The sequence below is a fragment of the Vespa mandarinia genome, chromosome 19 (genome assembly GCF_050613455.1).
Source record: "Vespa mandarinia isolate Hongniang chromosome 19, ASM5061345v1, whole genome shotgun sequence".
NCBI classification, from domain to species: Eukaryota; Metazoa; Arthropoda; class Insecta; order Hymenoptera; family Vespidae; genus Vespa; species Vespa mandarinia.
The window spans coordinates 702,557-720,000 of record NC_140828.1 but is presented as its reverse complement, the minus strand read 5'-3'; the positions used below and the strand labels follow the sequence as shown (position 1 = coordinate 720,000).

Here is a 17,444-nt window from a genome sequence, read left to right as displayed (position 1 = left end):
CCTGCACATAACAGCAGGATGCATGAATGCACACTTGTTTCCAAGTGTGCAATTAGGCCAATATCGACATTTCTCTTTCGACTTATCGATCACCGTAGATACCCCACTCTCTGCGTTTGGTCTCTTGTCTATACATATTGAAAAGAAGGAGAAAGAAAAAATTATAATATATATATACATATAAAAAAAAGAGAAGAAAAAAAAAAAATAGAAGACAAACATAGTAATTATTGATCATCGTATATTGTCATTGAAATAATAATAAAATAAAATTTGTACGTACGTTTGGTCGTTGTTACGCTACCATATACCGTTGTAGACTTTACTTCAATTGAACTCGGTGAATGAGATCTGTTATATATTATCGGACTCAATTTTCTTCTTTTTGTTGGTATACTCTCAACGGCATCAACATTTTCTGTATTACAATTTTCATTGTTCTCTTCATTTATGTCTTTCATAATCGAGTCACCATCATCGTCCACCTCGGTTATTCGAAGAACATTTGATTCCGAATCACTTTGTCCAAGTGTTTCGTTCTGCACTGTTAAAAGTGCCATTTCATCGTCCTCGTTTACCTGATGAATAGAAAGAAGGAAAAAAAAAAAATAGAAAGAATATCTAAGAGTCTGAGAATAATTCATACTAAGGATAACCAATCTATTTTATTTATTTCTTTTTATTTACCTCCATTTCTAAGCGTTCTTCATCGTCAGAAATAGCTTTCTCTTTTGCAAGATTATTATTATATCCATTTAAAGTAACTAAAAACTTTTGGTTGTTATCGCTTCTTTGGAATAAAGACATGACCACTCCCATGTGCTCATCGGTGACGTGTGGTATATCTATATATATATATGATTTACAAAACATATGTATTAAAATAATTTTAATACATACAACTTACAAGGTTTGATTGTCAAATAGGTCCAAAATAACTTACAAGGTTTGGTTTCCGATTCCGCTTGATCCGTTGTATTTAATTCAACTTGAATTTTCTCCATGACTAGCCTCTTATTAGCATTAAAACGTACAGACAAACTTTGGCTTAATTCCCTCGACGGAGCTGGCCTAAGACGCTTCAAAACTGGTTTCTTCTCCTATCAAAAGTGATTCTTTAATTAAATGATAATATCTTAATACATCAAAATTTGATGCTGAAACAATTTTATCTCGTATATATATATATGTGTGTTTATATATATATATTTATATATATATATATATATAGCGTTACAAATAAAATAGAAAAACTTAAACAGGTAGAATTTTATTTCCTTTCCTTCCTAACTATACAGTTGCAATTCATTTTTATCATTATGACCTTAAATTTACTTTACACTCATTACAAGAACTATACCATTCATACTTTTGAGCACTTTTTTTAGAAATGTTGGACTCTTGATTTGTCTTCATATCAAGTAATCAGTAATTAAACAGCTACAGAACATAAATAAAAAATTGTAATCAGTTTGGGATATCCTCTCAAACAAGAATTACTAAAACAAAAGATTAAACGTTATTTCGTTTATACGTACCAATAAACATGGCTCTGGATTCTTCTGTTTGACGACCGACTGATTGGCTTCTGCAACTGCTCTAAGCAACAATGATTGTGTCGCACGTTTCTGTAGTGGCTGCAAAGGCTTCAATGGTCTTGGAGTCACAATAACTTTACTTGGAAGCTTAGCGTCTTCGATTTCTTCATCGTCCATATTATTCGATACCTTTTTATTAACTTTCTCTATGGCTTTAATTCTTTTTTTATCAGTCTTTGGCGGTGTAGATTTCTTTACAGCTATTATATGAGATTTAAGAGGAGCAGCATTTACTTCGTCCACTTCGTCATTTAATTCTGCTTCTATAGGTACTTGAGAATGATCCTCGTTGTCTTCACTGCCATGAGAAGATTGAGTAAGCGGATTCAAATAATTTTTAGAGTTTACCGGTTTGAAATTATTTTTCAATGGTCCTAATCTAGTTTTTATATTCTTGTTGCTGATCAAAGTATTACGATCTTGTTCTAAGCACTTGTTAATCTTATATTCTACCGTCTCTAATGTTGTTGCTTTCTGTGGTCTATGAGCATTGCTAATTCCAAGCCGATCTTTCACACTACCTGTTGATTTTTCAGGTATCTTTGATTTCATATTAGTATTTCCTTTATCCTTCAAATCGATCATTTTGTTTGATCGATCATTTCTAATAGTACCCAATCGACTCTTTATATCATTTACTCTCTCCGCTTCTTGTTGTCTTATCTCTATCTCCCTATTTCTCTTATTACGTTCCTCTATTTCAAAGTTTCTATTACGTTGAAAATTCGTATTATGACTATTATTAAATCGTTTCCTATCAAATCGTTTGTCCAATTGTTTGTGTCGCGCTTCGTTATCCGCCCTTTCTCTGTAAATTTCAAATTTCTTTCTTGGTGATGCTACGCCAAGACGATTTTTAACCGAGACTACAAAAGATTTCAATTTCTTAACATTGTCCTCCGGTGAATTGTCATTTCCTTCTAACGATTTCGATAATTTCCCATCGTTATCCTTTTTCTCCGAAGATTCGTAATGTTCATTGCCAGATTCTAATGGTCTCTTTAAACTTCTTCCTGAACTATTATTCGTCTTTGAATTTCTATTAATGTCGCCAGATTTAACAGAAACTTCTGTGGTATTATTATCCTTGCTAGTATTATTACTTTCTTGTATCTGATGATGATTTGTAGGAGTGGGAACGTTACTGGATTTATTCTCATTATGAGCCGTTTTAGGACATTTATCAGTACCCTTAACCTGATTTACATAATTAGCCTGATTCGTTGGAATTGACTTTCCTCCAATTACTTGTTTATTCAAAGATTTATCATCTTTTATATTTTTAACAGGACTCTTCTCTGCGCTCTGTTCGCTCGTTTGATCTTCCAAGAACGATGTTGTAGACGTTTTCCTTTTCTTCCTTTCTTCCTCTTGTTTAACTATAACAGTCGGCACAAATTCTCTCGATGACTTCTTCTTAGCGACTGTTACTTTTTGAAGCTTCTTTAAAACCTGATCGTGTAGCCAATCTACAAACGGTGTTGTACTGTCTTCTAAGAATAAATATAAATCCTCGTGCATTTGTTGACGAGACTTTTTATTCACTACCATTACTAAAATATAATCTGGTAATTCCTCGTCATAACGTACTCCTAACTCTAATAACTTTGCACGTATAGCGCTCTAAAGAAAATGGAGAAAAAAAAAAAAAAAAAAAAAAAAAAAAAAAGAAAAAGAGAAAATGAAGAAAGAAATTTATTGATTCATTTCAAATTCTACATAATTATTAACTAACAACAAGTATTTAGATTTTTTTTACTTACTCTAAGTTGATTCGTTACTTCGATTCCCCGTATATCCATTGTGTTTGATTAAATCGATATCACTTCAAATAAAACAGAAAGCTTTAACTTCGTTTCCTTTTCCCCTTTTTATTTATTTATTTATTTATTTTCCTATTTTTTACTTCTGTCTTTTTTTTTTCCTCTCTATTTTTTTCCCCCTTTCTTTCTTTCTTTCTTTTTTCCTTTTTTTTCTTTCTCTCTCTCTCGTTTTCTTTTTTTTTTTTCTTTTTTTTTTTTATTTTTTTTTTTCTTGTAAATATCTATCAAGATTGCATCAGTAATTATTATGAATTATTATCGGATAAAAATATTCTCTGCCATGTTGTGTCAGACAGTCTCTTTGAGATTCTCTCCGCGATACAACTCCATTATAATTGGAATACTTACTAAAGTAGATATCGCTGCATCGAACAGGGAACTTTTATTACAACATTAAAATCACTATAACATGCGTCACAATTCATTCTGCAATAACAATTATTATATCATATAATTTATGAAAGAAAATATTCATCGATGAAACTGCCAAAACTATAACCACCCTTTTTAAATACAAGCAATTAGGATAAATTAATGTTTTAGATTTATGAAACTTAGGTTACCGTTTACAATACTCTACCGTACTTTAATTCAAGATTATTCTACAAGCTTCCAACGTCTAGACATATATATTCGTATTAAGTTGGATGCACTGCTGACTTACGTGGTTATAGATTTGCCGCCACTTATTCAAATTCAAAATAAAAATTAAATCATTTATTCTTACGACATATATCAACGATTATATATACTTTTATCAAATTTCTTATATTATTTCTTTTTCTTTTTTTTTTTCACATTGATAATATAATTAATAACAATGAAACTATAATTATAATTATTAATCATATAAATGAGTATTGTTAACGATAAGATGTATAAATATCATATATTCGGGCGGTTTAAAAGTATAAATTGCAAATATTTATATATCGAAATTATTTTTATTTGTAAATTAGACAATGATAATTTATATATAAAGGTTTATAAAAAAAAAAAAAAAAAAATATCGTATCGTATAATCGATGATTTTATAATTATTTAATCAGTCATATTTAACTGAAGATATTTTAATGATAATAATCATTTTTCGAATTTTTTTTATCTATCTACTTTTAATTTGTTTTTTTTTTTTTTTTTTTTTTTTTTTTTTTTTTTTTTTAATTAGATCTTTCTATAATATTCAAGTATATATGTTCATTTTAAACGTTTTATTTTTATACACCCGTTACATGATCGTTCGGTTAAACTCGTGTAAGTTCGTACGATTACGTGTATCAACTCGTTAGTAGCCGGCCGACATACACGTAATAACGACGAGTTGAGTTCGCAAATTGTTATTAATCTTTTTGTACGTTCTAAATAAAGTCAATTGATCTCTTTTTTCACGAAGGATCGACATATTTTCATTCATTCGTATACGTGCACGAATTTGTACGTGTTAAACAACATGAAACTGCTTTTTCTAAACGCAAGTAATGACAAAACAAAAACGCAAAACAAGAAAGAAAAATAAAATACTCATTCTTGATAATTCTAATATATTTTCAATCTTTCAATTACATAATATTGATCGTCTTTTCACATTTACGTTTGTAGTAATATCGCTAGATGAAATACGATGTTTCGGCTTTTTTTTTATGCCCCTCCCATACCCATCGGTTTCTAGGACGAAGTTATCGACGATAATTTGATAGCAACGTCAACAAGCCTTCGATTTTGTTCATTTTCGTCGTGGAAAAAACATTTGCTTCGCGATAGTCGAACTGCTACATTAAAGAACTTACATTAAAGATATTTCTCTCTTTTTTTTGTTTTCCAGTTACCTTTATCGCTAATAAGCCAAACCTTATTAAAGTCGGAACTCGTTTGCTATCTTCCATGGCTGGAGAATTGCAAAAACATGAGGTCGTTCCTGATGTCATTGATAAGGTACCAACTGCGGTACTGGACGTGGCCTATCCTAATAATCTTGTCGTCGAAATTGGTAAAGTTTTAACTCCGACACAAGTTAAGAATCAACCTACAGTTAAATGGACTGCCGATGCCGATACTTTTTATACTCTTTGTATGACAGGTAAGTTTTGAACTATTTTAATTTATATTATAAAATAATGATTGTTTTAATACAAGAAAAAAATTTAAATAAATATATATATATATATTGTTTCTTTCATAGATCCAGATGCACCCAGTAGAAAAGATCCCAAATTCCGTGAATGGCATCATTGGTTAGTTGGCAACATACCTGGCAATGACATTAAAAAGGGTGAAACTCTTTCAGAATACATTGGATCTGGTCCACCAGAAGGAACTGGTCTTCATCGTTATGTTTTTCTTCTATATAAGCAACCAAAAAAATTAACTTTCGATGAGAAACATTTAACTAATAGAAGTGGCGATAACCGTGGTAAATTTTCTATTAAGAAGTTCGCAAAAAAATATAACCTTGGCGATCCTATTGCTGGGAACATGTATCAAGCTGAATACGATGATTATGTACCAATCTTATACAAGCAACTTGGTGATTAAAATGTTTTACTTTCATTAATAATAGCATTTAGTCATGCTATACTATCAATATAAAATATAAAAGGATACATTTATATAGTTTACTACAGGGTTCATAAAGGAAATGGTACTATGTACTATGATTTTCAATAAAGTTCAGAAATGTATACAAGTATTATCATTATTTTCTTTTTATAATTAATATAATTACATATTATGAGATAAATGAATATGAGAATAATTGCGAGATATTTTACTCAATGATTCCACCTTACAACCCATACAATAGTTAGATCAAAAATATTTAAAAAATGTCACATATTATTGATAGTATTTCAATAAAAAGATTCACATTATCAATAGTTGTAAATATATTCTCATTACATTTAAAACAGAAAACATTAATATTCTACATATATACAAAACCTTTACGTAACCTATAATTACACAAAATTGTAAAACTAATATCTTCATACAAAATTTGTACAACATAATTTATCATAATATCAGAAATTTCTAAATTGTCCTGCCAAATGAATTTTGTAGCAGAGTCAAATGATATTAATAAGTCCCGTATTATTGTCCTAGTATTATTTTAATATACATAAGAAGATACAAAGTTATTTATGGAAATAATATAATTATATTGAAATAATATAATAATAACAGTATTAACTTATTTATATACGTTGTTGTGCATGTAATTTGTTTAACATACCTTATCAATAACATATTATCATATACTTAATAATTATTTATAGTATTGTATACGGTATGATTTTATTCCAAATCACGATCTAGTCCCTGTAATTTGGATTTTTGAACAAGAGAATATGACATATTCACTCGTCAAATGATCCTGTTACAATTCCAGTTTTACGGGAAAAATTTTCGAAGGCCCAGTAATTTGGATTTTTGAACAGGAGAATATAACTTACCAGGAGGTAGTGCGCGAGAACGTGCTACCTCCTTGCAAGTCATATGATCCTGATACAAATCCAGTTTTACGGGAAAAATTTTCACATGTCCAGTAACTTGGATTTTTGAACAGGAGAATATAACTTACCAGGAGGTAGTGCGCGAGAACGAGCTACCTCCTTGCAAGTCATATGATCCTGATACAAATCCAGTTTTACGGGAAAAATTTTCACATGTCCAGTAATTTGGATTTTTGAACAGGAGAATATGACATACTAGGAGGTGGCACGTTCTCGCATGCCATATGATCCTGATACAAATCCAGTTTTACGGGAAAGAATTTTGCGGTCATAAATTCATAAACCGATTCTATTCCGGTTCATGATTGTATTCCCTGGTATTCGTTATTTATAATTATCTCCGAATTATTCCGTAAACCTATTTCTAATAATTAACTTCGTAAATTTCGTCGAAATCGTACCGCGACTGAATATATAATAATTATTAACTCATTAATTTTACTTAATTAATTAATTCTATCATTGAAATTGACGGTTTACATTTGATACAATAAAATTTACGTTATTTTTTTATTTTCTTTCTTAAAGGAGCACGTTTCTTTCTTATAAGAATATCCCTATACTCATCTAAAAATCTATATTATAAATTTATATGTTGAAATTTTTTTCTAATCATTACTTCTTGTTCTTTGATTATACATTTTAGAGTGTGTCCATTAAGGTTATTCATTACACTTTTCGTTCGAAGCGTGTGCGACTTCAGAGGCGTGTGGACGAAATATCAACTATATAAGATATAGTTTTGGACAAAATAATATTATTACGTTGTCTCTCGTAGTGGTCACAGACAAATATATTAGAAAATAATGTATATATTTGACAGATATAATAATTAATATATAAGTATACGACAAAAATGACATAATTTCGTCGAATGTTCTGTCAAAAGTAATTAGTGAATATTTATATTTATTATATTATTTCAATATGAATGATAATTTAATTATTTCATTTAATATAAACTAATAATATTAATAATAGTGATCTTCAAGAATAAAGCTCAAATGAAAGTTCATTTTTGATAGTTCTGATAAACGTCGTCTTTCAATTATTCATAATTCATCCATCTTTTGACCCGGATGTGGAATTAAATACGAGAGCTTCCGGTTTTTCAATTTCAAATTTTATTCCTTCGACGAAGTTAGCAGCGATAGGTATTAGCAACTATTAGTAACGTCAACAACGTTCGATTTTGTTTATCTCGTTGTGTAATATAAATTGTTTCGAATTAATTAGATCGATAAGATATTCATTTGAAAAAAATTATTTGTCTTATTACCGATTTTTTTTCTCTTTTTCATTAAAAAGACGATCCTTAAAATTGAAACTCATTAATTGTTTTTCCATGGCTGGAGAATTGCAGAAACATGGAGTTATTCCCGATGTTATTGATAAGGTACCAGCAGCCGTATTGGAAGTGGTCTATCCCAATAATGTCGTTGTTGAGATTGGTAAAGTTTTAACACCCACACAAGTTAAGGATCAACCTATGGTCAAGTGGACTGGCGATTCCAACACTTTTTATACTCTTTGTATGACAGGTAAATTGAGATCTATTTTAATTTACATTATAAGTTAATGATTGTTTTACGATAAGCAAGAAAAATTAAATATATACCTTTTTTTTCTCTCCCCTTATAGATCCCGATGTACCAAGCAGAAAGGATCCCAAATTGCGAGAATTGCATCATTGGTTAATTGGTAATATACCTGGTAACGATATTAGTAAAGGTGAAATTCTCTCTGAGTATATTGGCTCTGGTCCACCAAAAGGAACTGGTCTTCATCGTTTTGTTTTCCTTCTATATAAGCAACCCAAGAAATTAACTTTCGATGAGAAACGTTTAACAAATAAAAGCAACGAACACCGTGGACAATTTTCTATTAAGAAGTTCGCAAAAAAATATAACCTTGGCGATCCTATTGCTGGGAACATGTATCAAGCTGAATTCGACGATTATGTGCCAATATTGCATAAGCAACTTGGTGGTTCTATCTTCTAATAAATAAATATCAATAAGAAACTATAAAAAAAATGAACAAAAAAGAACTAAAAAAACAAACTATAAAAAGGGCATTCGTACAATTTATTCTAGATTATAATTGAGTAATAAAATAATTCGAGATACCATGGTTGTTACTATACTATGGTTTTTAATAAATTTCTGAAATACAGACAAATATGCTCGTGGTAATTTTCTTTAATTTTTTATTTAATTACATGAGACTGTAAAAGAAGAAGAAAGAAAAAAAAAATAATAATAATATGAAGTTAGAAAATAATTTTACAATCGTTTATCGTTTAATTTACATCATTTGTTTAAGGATCCAATTTTGATGATATTTTTATCAGGTATTCCAAACATACCATGTGTCGTCGTTGGTGGGAAGAGAATCTTGTGGTGGGGATGACTTCAAATAGGACATTCATTTTCTACGGCAATGCATTTACGTCGTTGCTACCGTTCCTATCGTGTCAAGGATGAAGCTTCAACAATTTTTAGGTATGTCTTAGACTATTTGATTTCATTTATTTTTATCTTTTTATATCGTTCGAATCGTCTTTACAAAAAAAAAAAGAGAATACTCATTATATAATAAAAAAAACGTATAAACGATATGCTATCTCTTTCTCTCTTTCTCTTTGAATAAGAGTAAATATAAAGAAAAAATATACATATATATATATATATATATATATATATATATATATATATATGTTGTGATTTATTATCAGATTGATAAGGAGATTATTTTTAGGAATTTTTTTGAGCATAATCAGTCTCGCATTAGCGGACGTAGCGTCGAAATTCAAAGAAGCGAAGATTCAACCTGATATATTGGATTCCGTTCCCACTGAAAAAATCGAGGTATCCTTCTTTACGGATTTCTATAGAAATAAAAATTTTTAATAAAACAAATATTTACGAATGTTTATTGATAAAGAATTTTTAATTGCAAGGTGAAGTATGGCAAGGACACAATTGATCTGGGAACCGAATTGACGCCAACTCAAACACAAGAAATTCCGGAGATCCATTATAAACATGTGGGAGGACTTCTTTATACTCTTATTATGACAGGTAAATATATATTTTTTTCTTTTTTATATAATGCTATATATATATATATATACATATATATACGAACGAAAGGAGTGTCACAAAAAGAGATCTATATCTTCAAAATCTTTGTTAAATTTTATACAAGTACTCTATCGAGTATGAGAAAATTTGTAAGAAATTTTATTCAATATACATGTTGAAAATGTATGTAAATATGTATATATGTATGTATGTATATCCTATTTACCATTCTCTTATTTGCGAAGAAGCTCGAAAGGAGTGACACGATACTGAATGACCTTAGATCAGTGAAGAGACAGACCACTTTCACCAACTTCGAAACCTGTTTGCACGCTCGACTTCGTTCGTTCGTTTCTTTGATCTATTCAAACACGTAAATGAGAAAATGTTAAATGTCGTCAGTCTTTCATCTGCGAATCAAAAGCGTTTGCTTATCTGTTTTTATATGAGACTCTTTCTTTCGCCTTTATAGAAACATATTACATTGATCCTATCTCTCTCTCTCTCTCCTCCTTTCTCTCTCTCTCTCTCTCTCTTTTTTATCTCTTTATTGTATAATAAAATGGCCGATAATATATTAACAAAGTAATTTTATCTCTAAAAGAAAGAAGAAAAAAAAAAACAACGAGGATATTAAACCATGCAGTGCTTCTTGCGATCTATACTATAAATATATACTTGTTTCTACTTTCTTGTGCTTTCTTTTTTTGTTTTTTTTTTTAATCAGTAAAAAAATTAATTAAAAATTACATAAACGAGAAAATAATAAGTTAATAACAATAAGTTACCGATCGATTTTCTTCTTCTTCTTTTTTCTCTGTTCATAGATCCTGACGTACCAACCAGAGGATACAACAGAGAATTTCGTCATTGGATAGTTGGAAATATACCCGAGGAAAATGTTGCTAAAGGTGAAATACTTGCCGAATACGTAGGGCCAGCTCCACCTAAGGATACCGGAAAGCATCGTTATGTTTTCCTTATTTATAAACAAAATCAAGGTGCCATTACATTCGACGAAAGAAGATTGAGTAATCGGTGAGTAATCAACGATCGATGATGTTCTATAAATTAAATTATTAATTTTAATTCGATTATTGTACTATACTTCTCTCTCTCTCTCTCTCTCTCTCTCTCTCTCTCTCTCTCTCTCTCTCTCTCTCTCTCTCTCTCTCTCTCTCTCTCTCTCTCTCTCTCTCTCTCTCTCTCTCTCTCTCTCTCTCTCTCTCTCTTCCTCTCACTCTTTTTTCTTTCTATCATGTTTTATATATTTTTTTATAAATTATATGGGATTTATAGGGATGGCAGATTCCGTGGTAGATTTTCAACGAAGAAGTTCGTGGAAAAATATAATTTGGAGGGACCGATAGCAGGGAACTTCATGAAAGTGGAATACGATGATAACGTGCCTTCTTATCACAAGCGTTTAGGATTGTAAAGAGCTTCTCCATTATTTTCTTTTTTTTTCTTTTTTTTCTTTTTCTTCTATCTCTCTTATTACTCCTTCTATTTTTTTTTTTTTTTTTTTTCTTAGACAGCGAGTTCTCCCCCATCATCAAGTTTTTTTTTGTGTCTTTTATACGAATGGAAAGTATTCAATATAATAATGATAATGATAACAAAAAAAGTAACAATAATAATAATAATAATAATAATAATAATAACAACAATAATAGAGTCAAAATAGAACGTCAGTTCTTCGATATTATCACTCTCGTATTTATCTCTTATCCTTTCTACTTCTTCTTCTTTTTTTTTTTTCTTCTTTTCTTCTTTATTAATCTGCTTTTTATTTTCCTTTTCATTTCTTTTAATCATTTTATAAATATAAAATGTACAGGGTATTACAATCCTAATCTCTCCGTGGTGAGATTACATTAATGATGTCTCGAGTATCCCTATCTATAGTAATAAATTCTTAAGCCTAATATGCTTACGTCCTAAGATATTGATTATTTTTCATTAACAATTAGTTGCTATTTTTCCTTTTCTTTCTTCTTTTTTGTTCTCTTTCGTTTTCCTTTTTTTTCTTCCTCTTTTTCTTTTCTTTTATTTTCTTTCCTTCTTTCATTTTCTTTTTTCTTTTTTTTTATCAATACGTTGGTACATAATAATGACTAGCGGCCTTGGAGAATATTTCATTCGATCAATCGACAAACGATTATTTAAATTGATTTCAATCGATTAAATTAAATTTATTAATTGTTACTCAATTAGTTGGATTAAATAATTAACGATTGGTGTAATCATTATCATGTGAAATTAATATTTATTCCTATATATATATATATAGAAATAAACATTATATACAGTTTTTTTATAACGGTATAGTTAGATAATGCGCAAATTTATGAATACAATAAAAATGATGAACTAATGATGATACATCGAGCGTGACGAATAATAATCATCATTCGTTCACTTCCTCAAATTTTTTCGTATACTCGTAAATTGACAAATCTCTTCGTGAGATATTTCAAAGATAAACTTTCAAAATGTACGATTACGAAGTAAAATTGTTTTTCAAAAGAACAAAAATTAATTAAATTGAATTATTAAATTATTAAATTATTTTTCATATTTTTTATGATTGTGACTCGACGATCATCTCGTTCGATTCACAAAATTTTTCTTTGTGCAGCCATTAAATTTTTTCTTTTACAATGTTTAATTGCAAAATTAAAAAAAGACTTTCTTAATCGTATTAATTAATTTATTGTATTTTCGTGACTCGACAATCATCGACTCACCTTTTCGTATATCTTATTCATTAATTCATTTCGCAGATCGACTAATTAAGTCGTAGATAAATTTTTATTAAAATTATTGAAAAACGCACGTTATAATCGTGTACACACACACACACACACTTCATATACATACACGTATACGTACACGCACACTCTGTGAATCATCGATGAATTAATCTTTAATGAAATCATCTTCTTTGTTTGTTCTTTTCATCTTCATTGATGTTTTGAATAATTAAAAAAGAAAAGAAACAAAAAATAAAAAGAAAAAAAGAAGATTTCTAATGACAATAAGGAAATAAAATATATATATATATATGTATATATATATAAAGAAACGTCAAGATTTCATTCAATAATGAATACTTTAATGATCAATCATTTAATCCAACTAATGATCCAAATAATTTAATTTAATTTTGTTGTATATGAAGTAACGTCGATAAAAAAAAAAAAAACATCTTATATCGTTAATCGTTAATTGAATTAAATATTGCCCAAACCTTATGACTAGAGTATGATGTGCGCATTTCGGAACAAACTTCGGCCAGTGTTTTAACTCCAAAAGGAAAAAATCGAACGTCTTTCTCTCTCTCTCTCTCTCTCACTCTATCTTTTTCTCCCTTTTTTTCTCGTTGTATGACGATCACGACTAATTACAAATACATATACACTTTCTTCGTACCTGGGGAAATAATATTCACGCGAATACATATACACACAAGTTTTCTTTATAAATTTCACACGCGTATTAAAAGTATAATCGATCAAAAATAGGAACGTACATGGTGTTGATAAATGTCAAACAATGATTAATCATTTATAAATCCGCTATGAATTATTTTTTTTTTCTTATTTTCTTCTTTTTTTTTTTCTTTTTTTCTTTTACATAACTATTATAACAAGTGTGTCGTGATTGATATAAATAAAAAAAAAAAAAATAAATAAATAAATAAAAGAGAAGAGAAAAGAAGAAAAAGAATACAAACACGAAAAATGGAAAGAATCGAGTGGATGGTTAGTTCATCTTTGGACCATTACGCGCGTTTTTATCTCATTTTTCTTTTTTTCTTTTCTTTTTTTCTCCCTTTTTTTTCATTCACGATTCTCTCACAGTGATGTACACTCACACACATATATTTATATATATATATATATATATATATATATATGTATATATATATATATATATATATTCAACAACATGGTGTATCTCAAAAGGAAGGATTTATTAACACTCAACAAGTTCTAAACATAATAGGATTAATCTCATGTGAGTAATAAACACGCGCTTGTAATATCCATGTGCGAATGAAAGAGAGCATTTACTTAGTTCTCTTCTGCACATAATGTATATATATATATATATAAATTAATTATTCTCGTTTGCAGATATACACTGATCACGTATGTCGGATTGACATATCTCATTCCAGAGATCACGATTTGAAAGACACATAATAAAAGCTCGATAACGAACGAATCGGGTTCGTACCGACAGAGAGTCAACACGTTAAATCAATCGATCTTATTACAATTCTGAGGAGGGGGAGGAATGGAAAAACGATATTCGTGTTGATGAGAATATTGGAAAATGCTAAGAATAAGTAAGTACAATGGCATAAAAACTTGTTCCATTTAAGTATTAACGTTGTCTTTTGTGATAGTGAACATTCATTCTCTTTGCGATATTCCGTTTCTTTCTTTTTTTCTTTTTTTTTTTTTTCTTTTTATCTTTTTTCTCTCGATGAATTTCTTTTTTCTTTCCCTTTCCTCTTCCTTTTCTTCTTTGTTTGTTTGTTTGTTTGTTTGTTTTCTTTTTCTTTTTTATTTTAAGGCAGAACAAGATCCGGATACATCGTTATGTTCCAACAGAGCTGATGATCCCTAACGTCTCCCCATCCGCCATTACCTTTTCTCAATTTAGTTTTCTTGGCCATACCAGCAACCGTTAAGGTCAATTGCGACGGGAAGAGATGGTCTCTAGCGGCTCTCAAAACATTTTGAACTTTCGCTATTACAGCAGTAGACTCGCAATTATTCTTCTTGTGGTGTACACCGCTATAAATTGAATTTTCAATATTATTCATCATGACGGTAGAAAATAATAACGGGATTTTAAATCTAATTTGTGCATGTAGGGGCTATAGGACATTTCGGATCAATTTTGGAATTCGATTGCAAACAATTTATGCATTCCATGATTCGTAAATGTTTTTCTTTTTTTTTTTTTTTTTTTATATAATAGACAAAATTGCGTTTCAAACTTACCGATTATTAGTATTATTATTATTATTATTATTTCTGAGACTTCAAAGAATATATAGTATTTTTTTTTCGTAGTCCAAATTATTTCTTCTAAATTATTTTATTATAAATGACAAGTGTGTTCGAAGTGTCCTGCAGCGCACCAAAAGTGCACAACTTGAAATTATTTCGCGGTGCGCACAACTTGAAATTAATGTGTTTACGACTAGGGTTAAACGAGTAGGAAGGGAATTAAAATGGATCATTGAAAATGGAGAGGAATAAATTATTTTTTTTTCTTCGTAGATCATACGTCGTACCATTCGCCGATGTGAAATACTCTTGGTGCTCTCATCATCATGGTAATAAGGCCGGAATCAATGCGAGGTGCTGCACCGGCTCCTCTGCTAGGCGGCAAACATGTCTGTGCTATGTGCTGTAGACTCCAATCCCAATTGTAATCGTCGTATGAGCAAAATTGTACGGCACACTTCCTCAGTTTGTTCCAGGTTATACGATTGAACGCCATACCCATATTGTGTTTACTCGATATCCAGGGTATTACCTCGGCCTAAGTTTGTCAAATGAGAATGATCGATGTTAGATATCTATGATTATACTAGATTGAGATTTTTATCCTTTTCTTTTCTTTTCTTTTTTTTTTTTTTTTTAATTTCTTTTACGCAAAGAACGTTAAATCCGTAAGAACGAAATCTGATAGATCTGTTTATCGTTCGATTTGATCTATTTTTTTTTTCTTTTTTTTGAAGGACTCAATTCGTCCTTAAAAAAAGAACAAACAGATCTATTACATCGTCGTGTGATTTAGATCGCTAGCCCGTTACATTGATCGTGATAATTTTCTAGCTTGTTTTTTTCTCTCTTTCTTTTTTTTTTTATTTCTCTTTTTTTTTCTTCTCCCTTTTTGAAAGAAAAAGAAAAAGAAAAAGAAAAAGAAAAAGAAAAAGAAAAAGAATACGGATACATGCACGCACACACACACACACACACACACACACGATCTATTTCTTACGGCATTGATGATGAAGGCTCGATACAACGAGTGCTTTTTTACTTTGCTAATAAAACAAACGTTCGAAAAGAAAAATATAGTGCTCCAAAACGATTATGATTGCGATGACAATGATGACGACGATGGCGATGATGATGATGATGATGATGATGATGATAAAGAAAAAGAATAAAGAGAGGACATGAGGAATGCTTGTGCACGATATAGCAAAGGACAAAACAATAAACAGAGAGCTTCGATTCTACAAGTAAAGTTTCTAATGATCAATTAGATCAACGACGGATACATTCGTTATGTTTTAATAATGGCGAAGGATGGGGGCAGGATTGATGGTGTAATATACTACTAAAATATCTACATAAGCCAAAACAAAAAAAAAAAGAAATAGATAACGCGAACGAGACAATCGTGAATCATTTAATTCGATGGAACATAATTTTTTGAAATTCCCAAAATATTCTTCTTTTGATTATCTCGTTCGACGGATTGTCAAACATAATGTAAAAGATGATAGATAATGTAATATGTTATCACTTTACCTATCGATATCGAGATTGATTGATCGATTGATAACAATTATCTGAACGAAAACGATAATACATACAATGTTTATTATATACTATAGAATAAATGCAGATATGTATATAAAAGCGTGCAAAAGATTGATCGATAGTAAAGAAGAAGAAGAAGAAGAAGAAGAAGAAGAAGAAGAAGAAGAAGAAGAAGAAGAAGAAAAGAAGTAGAAGAAGAAGTAGAAATAGAAGAGAAAAAGAATAAGAAGTGCCAGGTGACACCTAAGGAAGCATAATCAAAAGGTGAAAACTTTAATTTTCAAGGTTCTTGATTTATATGATGATAGCGGAAAATAGGACGGAGGAGGATAGTATAATGTCTCTATAATAGATTTTTCGTCTGTCTAATAATCCTCATTCTTTTTTTTTTTTTTTGCATCTAGAGAGGTCTGAAAACCTTCTGATAATGAGTGTAGAGACTTGGTAGGAGCTGGAATGCCCAAGAAGGTGCCGTCTGTGAGCTTTGATAGGTCGATAATCCAGCAACATTTTCGGTTCCAACGACGTTGACACCAGCAACGTTGTTACTGTTGCTGCTACTACTGCTACTACTGCTGCTGCTACTGCTGCTACTGCTGCTGCTGCTGCTGCTGCTGCTGCTGCTGCTGCTGCTGCTACTGCTGCTGCTGATCAGAGCATACTGGGGGCCTGGTGACTCGTGCTTCTTTAATCCACGTAGAAGTTCCTTTTGTAAAGCGCCGTTTACGCCAAGGAACTAACGGATCGGGCGTGCGTGAAACATCGACACAGATACCTTTCACAATGAAGTGAAAAAGAAAGAAAGAGAGAGATAGAGAGAGAGAGAGAGAGAAAGAGAGAGACAAAG

General features: G+C 30.3%; 5 protein-coding genes and 2 long non-coding RNA genes across 23 annotated transcripts in view; 4 read left to right on the top strand and 3 right to left on the bottom strand.

The window, feature by feature from the left end:
• Positions 1-3,961, bottom strand: part of Nab2 (Nuclear polyadenosine RNA-binding 2) — a 4,562-nt gene extending 601 nt beyond the window's left edge. Inside the window, exons 1-7 of the mRNA XM_035884764.2 lie at positions 3,770-3,961; positions 3,362-3,423; positions 1,539-3,221; positions 944-1,100; positions 688-845; positions 284-578; positions 2-128 (exon numbers count right to left, since the gene is read on the bottom strand). Coding sequence (XP_035740657.1) covers positions 2-128; positions 284-578; positions 688-845; positions 944-1,100; positions 1,539-3,221; positions 3,362-3,400 — 2,459 coding nt within the window. The 5' untranslated portion in view covers positions 3,401-3,423; positions 3,770-3,961. The remainder of the gene's footprint in view (position 1; positions 129-283; positions 579-687; positions 846-943; positions 1,101-1,538; positions 3,222-3,361; positions 3,424-3,769) is intronic.
• A 683-nt stretch (positions 3,962-4,644) lies between these two features.
• Positions 4,645-6,088, top strand: LOC118449794 (protein D2-like). 4 transcript variants are annotated; one of them, XM_035884804.2, is made up of 3 exons: positions 4,645-4,772; positions 5,244-5,498; positions 5,601-6,087. In XM_035884804.2, exons 2-3 carry the CDS (start codon positions 5,303-5,305, stop codon positions 5,951-5,953), a joined length of 549 nt encoding a protein of 182 aa, XP_035740697.1. In that variant the 5' UTR covers positions 4,645-4,772; positions 5,244-5,302; the 3' UTR covers positions 5,954-6,087. The 4 variants fall into 4 exon arrangements, with proteins under 4 accessions (XP_035740697.1, XP_035740699.1, XP_035740696.1 ...); XM_035884806.2 differs by having other exon boundaries at positions 4,680-4,741; positions 5,601-6,088; XM_035884803.2 differs by having other exon boundaries at positions 4,698-4,896; positions 5,601-6,088.
• Positions 6,089-7,736: 1,648 nt separating this feature from the next.
• Positions 7,737-10,936, bottom strand: LOC146872377 (uncharacterized). Of its 2 annotated transcripts, XR_014983307.1 has the most exons (4): positions 10,805-10,936; positions 10,243-10,377; positions 8,549-8,732; positions 7,737-8,483 (listed from the first exon to the last, which is right to left on the bottom strand). It is a non-coding gene; the product is annotated as an uncharacterized LOC146872377 (long non-coding RNA). The 2 variants fall into 2 exon arrangements; XR_014983306.1 differs by having other exon boundaries at positions 10,243-10,848.
• Positions 8,098-8,933, top strand: LOC118449797 (protein D2-like). The gene is made up of 2 exons (XM_035884809.2): positions 8,098-8,471; positions 8,572-8,933. The coding sequence occupies exons 1-2, from the start codon at positions 8,276-8,278 to the stop codon at positions 8,931-8,933; spliced, it is 558 nt and encodes a 185-aa protein (XP_035740702.1). The 5' UTR covers positions 8,098-8,275.
• On the top strand, positions 9,330-11,724 carry LOC118449796 (protein D2). The gene is made up of 5 exons (XM_035884807.2): positions 9,330-9,434; positions 9,691-9,800; positions 9,893-10,013; positions 10,844-11,054; positions 11,316-11,724. Exons 1-5 carry the CDS (start codon positions 9,413-9,415, stop codon positions 11,452-11,454), a joined length of 603 nt encoding a protein of 200 aa, XP_035740700.1. The 5' UTR covers positions 9,330-9,412; the 3' UTR covers positions 11,455-11,724.
• Positions 11,725-13,952: 2,228 nt separating this feature from the next.
• On the top strand, positions 13,953-17,139 carry LOC146872376 (uncharacterized). The gene is made up of 4 exons (XR_014983305.1): positions 13,953-14,039; positions 14,159-14,373; positions 15,320-16,861; positions 17,002-17,139. It is a non-coding gene; the product is annotated as an uncharacterized LOC146872376 (long non-coding RNA).
• The window catches only part of Mgat2 (alpha-1,6-mannosyl-glycoprotein 2-beta-N-acetylglucosaminyltransferase), a 59,221-nt gene continuing 56,086 nt past the window's right edge, over positions 14,310-17,444 (bottom strand). For 11 of the 13 annotated variants that reach the window (XM_085662764.1, XM_035884774.2, XM_035884778.2 and 8 more), the window contains 3 exons: positions 17,016-17,333; positions 15,334-15,584; positions 14,463-14,827 (listed from right to left, as the gene is read on the bottom strand). In XM_085662764.1, the coding sequence (XP_085518890.1) occupies positions 14,599-14,827; positions 15,334-15,584; positions 17,016-17,333 (798 nt within the window). In that variant the 3' untranslated portion in view covers positions 14,463-14,598. Of the gene's footprint in view, positions 14,374-14,462; positions 14,828-15,319; positions 15,585-17,015; positions 17,334-17,444 lie in introns of those variants that run through there. The other 2 variants (XM_085662765.1, XM_035884782.2) reach the window with 2 other exon arrangements.

What these genes read in the sequence shown, in the direction of transcription:
- LOC118449796 (XM_035884807.2), top strand. Translation starts at nt 9,413, where the DNA reads ATGAAGCTTCAACAATTTTTAG. An exon ending in TTATACTCTTATTATGACAG is followed by an intron (nt 10,014 to 10,843) that starts GTAAATATATAT and finishes CTCTGTTCATAG; the next exon opens with ATCCTGACGTACCAACCAGA. An exon ending in GAAAGAAGATTGAGTAATCG is followed by an intron (nt 11,055 to 11,315) that starts GTGAGTAATCAA and finishes TGGGATTTATAG; the next exon opens with GGATGGCAGATTCCGTGGTA.
- LOC118449794 (XM_035884803.2), top strand. Translation starts at nt 4,872, where the DNA reads ATGAAACTGCTTTTTCTAAACGCAA. An exon ending in ACTGCTTTTTCTAAACGCAA is followed by an intron (nt 4,897 to 5,243) that starts GTAATGACAAAA and finishes TTTGTTTTCCAG; the next exon opens with TTACCTTTATCGCTAATAAG. An exon ending in TTATACTCTTTGTATGACAG is followed by an intron (nt 5,499 to 5,600) that starts GTAAGTTTTGAA and finishes TTTCTTTCATAG; the next exon opens with ATCCAGATGCACCCAGTAGA.
- LOC118449797 (XM_035884809.2), top strand. Translation starts at nt 8,276, where the DNA reads ATGGCTGGAGAATTGCAGAAACATGGAGTTATTCCCGATGTTATTGAT. An exon ending in TTATACTCTTTGTATGACAG is followed by an intron (nt 8,472 to 8,571) that starts GTAAATTGAGAT and finishes CTCCCCTTATAG; the next exon opens with ATCCCGATGTACCAAGCAGA.